General features: G+C 61.5%; 1 protein-coding gene across 1 annotated transcript; it reads right to left on the bottom strand.

Annotated features, from left to right (window-relative positions):
• Positions 1-6: 6 nt before the first annotated feature.
• Positions 7-2490, bottom strand: LOC104917063 (nuclear receptor subfamily 2 group F member 6-like). Its single transcript, XM_010728132.1, has 2 exons — positions 1911-2490; positions 7-967 (listed from the first exon to the last, which is right to left on the bottom strand). Exons 1-2 carry the CDS (start codon positions 2473-2475, stop codon positions 693-695), a joined length of 840 nt encoding a protein of 279 aa, XP_010726434.1. The 5' UTR covers positions 2476-2490; the 3' UTR covers positions 7-692.
• Positions 2491-3563: the final 1073 nt, after the last annotated feature.

Here is a 3563-nt window from a genome sequence, read left to right as displayed (position 1 = left end):
CCCCCCCCTGGATTTTTGGTTCCCCCCACCACCTGCATCCCTCTCACGGGGTCCTGACTTAGAAATGAAGCATGAGAACAGAGCGTAGTGGGAGGATGCTCACATCCATCCCCCAACCCCAAATCTGTGGGGGGAGCCAAGCACCAAGCAGGCAGTGGGGATGGAGTGAGCCACAGGGGCCGGGCTGGGTGCCGTGCACCCAAAGACTCCTTTCGTTGCACCCACCTGTGCACGGTGCTCTGTGACCCCATCCCATCTTCCCCATCCTCCCCAACACCACCCTGTGCCCCCCAGGGAGAGGGGTGAGCATTCCTCTGCTCCCGGGTTGGTGCTTCAGTCCTGGAGGATAGGTCTGTCCTGGGAGGGTACAAAGGGGCTTTTCAGAGCCTCCCATCTGTGTGCTCCATCACCTCCACCCCGACGTCTGCAATTCGGGTGGGGGTCCCAGAGCCCCTTCCCAGAGCCAGGACCGCTGCCGGGGCTGCGTGATGGGGTCTAGGAAAAGTCCAACATCCACCTGCAGTGAGGAGTGGTACCTTTGGGTTCCGGAGCACGGGGTTGTGGCCATGCAGCTCTCAGGGTTCCCCTTCTCTTGGCACAGTTCTGACTCCCCCGGGTGGCACCGCAGCACCGCAGGGCAGCATCTGGGGAGGGCTGGCATCGCAGTGTGTCCCCAGGGAGCATCGCCATCCCTACTGCCCCGTCCCGTAGGGCCAGTTGAAGGTGCTCCCAGACAGCAGCATGTCCCTGATTAGTGTTTCGATGGGCGTCTTCCCCACCAGGCGCATGAAGAAGAGCTGTGAGATGAGGGCTGCAGGCACGGCACGCAGGGCAGGCAGGCGCAGCAGGAGCCTCCCGAAGCGCTGCGGCTGCGATGGGTACTGAGAGCGCACGTACTCCGTCAGTGCCACCTGAGCCTTCTCCTGCAGCCCCTCCACGTGTGCCGGGTCCGACAGGCCGCAGGCGTCTGGAAGGGGAGATGGGGAGGGGTTAGGAGGGGATTCTGTGGGCGGGGAGCATCCCCGTGAGTGCCCCCACATCCCCATGGGATCCTCCCCAGCATCGCTGCTGGACAACCCGCATCCCTAAGAAGCCCTGCATCCCAACTGAGACCCCTGCGTCCTCATGGGACTTCCTGCACCCCCATGGGACCCCCGCATACCTACGGGAACCCCTTCATTCCCTATTGGATGCCTGCATCGCCACAGGAACCCCGCATCACTGTGAGGACCCCTCTGCCCATTCCAGGTGTGATGCTGAGCCCCCCGCCTATGCCCACCCTTTGCAGGGACACCCCACACTGTCTGTGGGGACCAGGATCCCCCTCTATCCCTCAGTCTGTACTCCATCACATTGTTCCATCTGCAAAGAGCTCTGCAGCACCTGTGGGGCACCAGGCACCCCCTCTGCAATGCTCAGCATCCCCAAACCCCTATAGGACGCAGAGCTCCCAGCTGTGTGGGGTGGATGTAGGGCTCAAGGGATGCTCATGGTACCCAAACCCCCATGGGACGCAGAGCTCCCAGCTGTGTGGGGTGGATGTAAGGCACACAGGATGCTCACAGTACCCAAACCCCCATGGGACGCAGAGCTCCCAGCTGTGTGGGGTGGATGTAAGGCACACAGAATGCTCACAGTACCCAAACCCCAATAGGATGCAGAGCTCCCAGCTGTGAGGGGTCTGTGCAGAGCTCAAGGGATGCTCACGGTACCCAGACTCCAACAGGATGCGGAGCTCCCAGCTGTGTGGGGTGGATGTAAGGCACACAGGATGCTCACAGTACCCAAACCCCATGGGACGCAGAGCTCCCAGCTGTGTGGGGTGGATGTAAGGCACACAGGATGCTCACGGTACCCAAACCCCCATGGGATGCAGTCAGCTGTGCAGGGTGGACGCGGTGCCGACCTACCCGGCGTGAAGAGCGCGATGGCTTTGAGGCAGCTGTACTCAGCTGAGTCCACCTGCAGCCGGTTGAGCTTCTCCACCTGATCCTGGAAGATGCGGATCTGGTCCATGAAGGAGACAACGCGGTCGGCCGACATGGGGGAGGCGTGGAAGCCAGCAGCTGCCAGCAGCGGGGCCATGTGCAGCGGCAGCGCCGACTGCGCCGCGTTGAGCACGAAGAGCTCGCTCCAACTGAGCCGCAGCAAAGCCACCTGGTCTGAGACGGGCAGCTCGGGGAAGAAGGGGATGTTGCGTGCCCACTCCACCGTGCTGAAGAGCAGGCGGGCGGCCAACTCGCAGATGTTGTCGATGCCCATCACGCTGCCCTGCTGCGCGTACTGAGAGCCGTAGCGGGCGGCAGGGTAGGGCTCAGCCCGCAGCAGCTGTGAGATGAGCTCGGATACGGGCTGCCCGTTGAAGTACTCCCCGCTGGGCATGGCTGTGGGGCTGGCGCTGGAGTGGGTGGGGGGGATGCGGCCCCTCTGCACGGCTGTGGGGGAGTAAAGGAGGGGGGTCGGATATGAGTGCATTTGGCACCTGGCACCCACGGGTGCCCACAGCCCCAGGAACAACCCTACAAAGCACCCTGCATGCATGATGGACCCCCCACTGGACCCCTGGCATCCCTATTGGATCCCCTGTGTCCCCATTGGACCCCCTGCATCCCTACAAAGCGCCCTGCATCCCCAGTGCACCCCATACATCCCTAAAAAGCTCTCTGCATCCCCAGTGCACCCCATACATCCCTACAAAGCTCTCTGCATCCCCACTGCACCCCATACATCCCTAAAAAGCTCTCTGCATCCCCATTGCACCCCATACATCCCTACAAAGCTCTCTGCATCCCCATTGGATCCCCTGCATCCCTACAAAGCTCCCTGCATCCCTACTGGACCCTATACATCCCCATCAGACCCCCTGCATCCCTCATGGATCCCCTGCATCCCTACAAAGCGCCCTGCATCCCCATTGCACCCCATACATCCCTACAAAGCTCTCTGCATCCCCATTGGATCCCCTGCATTCCTACAAAGCTCCCTGCATCCCCATTGCACCCCATACATCCCTACAAAGCTCTCTGCATCCCCATTGCACCCCATACATCCCTACAAAGCTCTCTGCATCCCCATTGGAACCCCTACATCCCCATTGGAACCCCTACATCCCTACAAAGCTCCCTGCATCCCCATTGCACCCCATACATCCCTACAAAGCTCTCTGCATCCCCATTGGATCCCCTGCATCCCTACAAAGCTCCCTGCATGCCCACAGGACCCCCTGCACCCCTCATGAACCCCCTCCATCCCCACAAACAGGATCCCTCTGGAGCCCCACAGCACGCAGGGACCCATCCTGCACCCCACCACCCACAGCCCCACGGACAGCAGCCGCCTCACAGCTCTCCCAGCATCCCATAATGGCAGCAGTGGGTCTGGGACAGTGCCAATGCCCAACCCCACACCGTGCCATGCCGTGCCCCACCGTGCTGGCACTGCAGCCTCACTGCTGGCAAAGCTGCCCAAGGTCACCCCATTTATTAACAAACAAACCTTCCAAGTGTCGTTAACCCCGGGGCACTCCCCTCCCTAATTGCATGCAGGGAGGGCCATCTTTCAGC

The sequence above is a fragment of the Meleagris gallopavo genome, unplaced genomic scaffold, assembly GCF_000146605.3.
Source record: "Meleagris gallopavo isolate NT-WF06-2002-E0010 breed Aviagen turkey brand Nicholas breeding stock unplaced genomic scaffold, Turkey_5.1 ChrUn_random_7180001954842, whole genome shotgun sequence".
NCBI lineage: Eukaryota > Metazoa > Chordata > Aves > Galliformes > Phasianidae > Meleagris > Meleagris gallopavo.
Note: the sequence above shows the minus strand (reverse complement) of the source record. Positions and strands in the feature narration are given on the sequence as shown.

Bases quoted from the DNA above. Each gene is read 5' to 3' on its own strand.
- LOC104917063 (XM_010728132.1), bottom strand. From the start codon at position 2,475: ATGCACTCATATCCGACCCCCCTCCTTTACTCCCCCACAGCCGTGCAG. The intron at 968-1,910 runs GTAGGTCGGCAC...CTCCCCTTCCAG, and splicing joins CATCGCGCTCTTCACGCCGG to ACGCCTGCGGCCTGTCGGAC.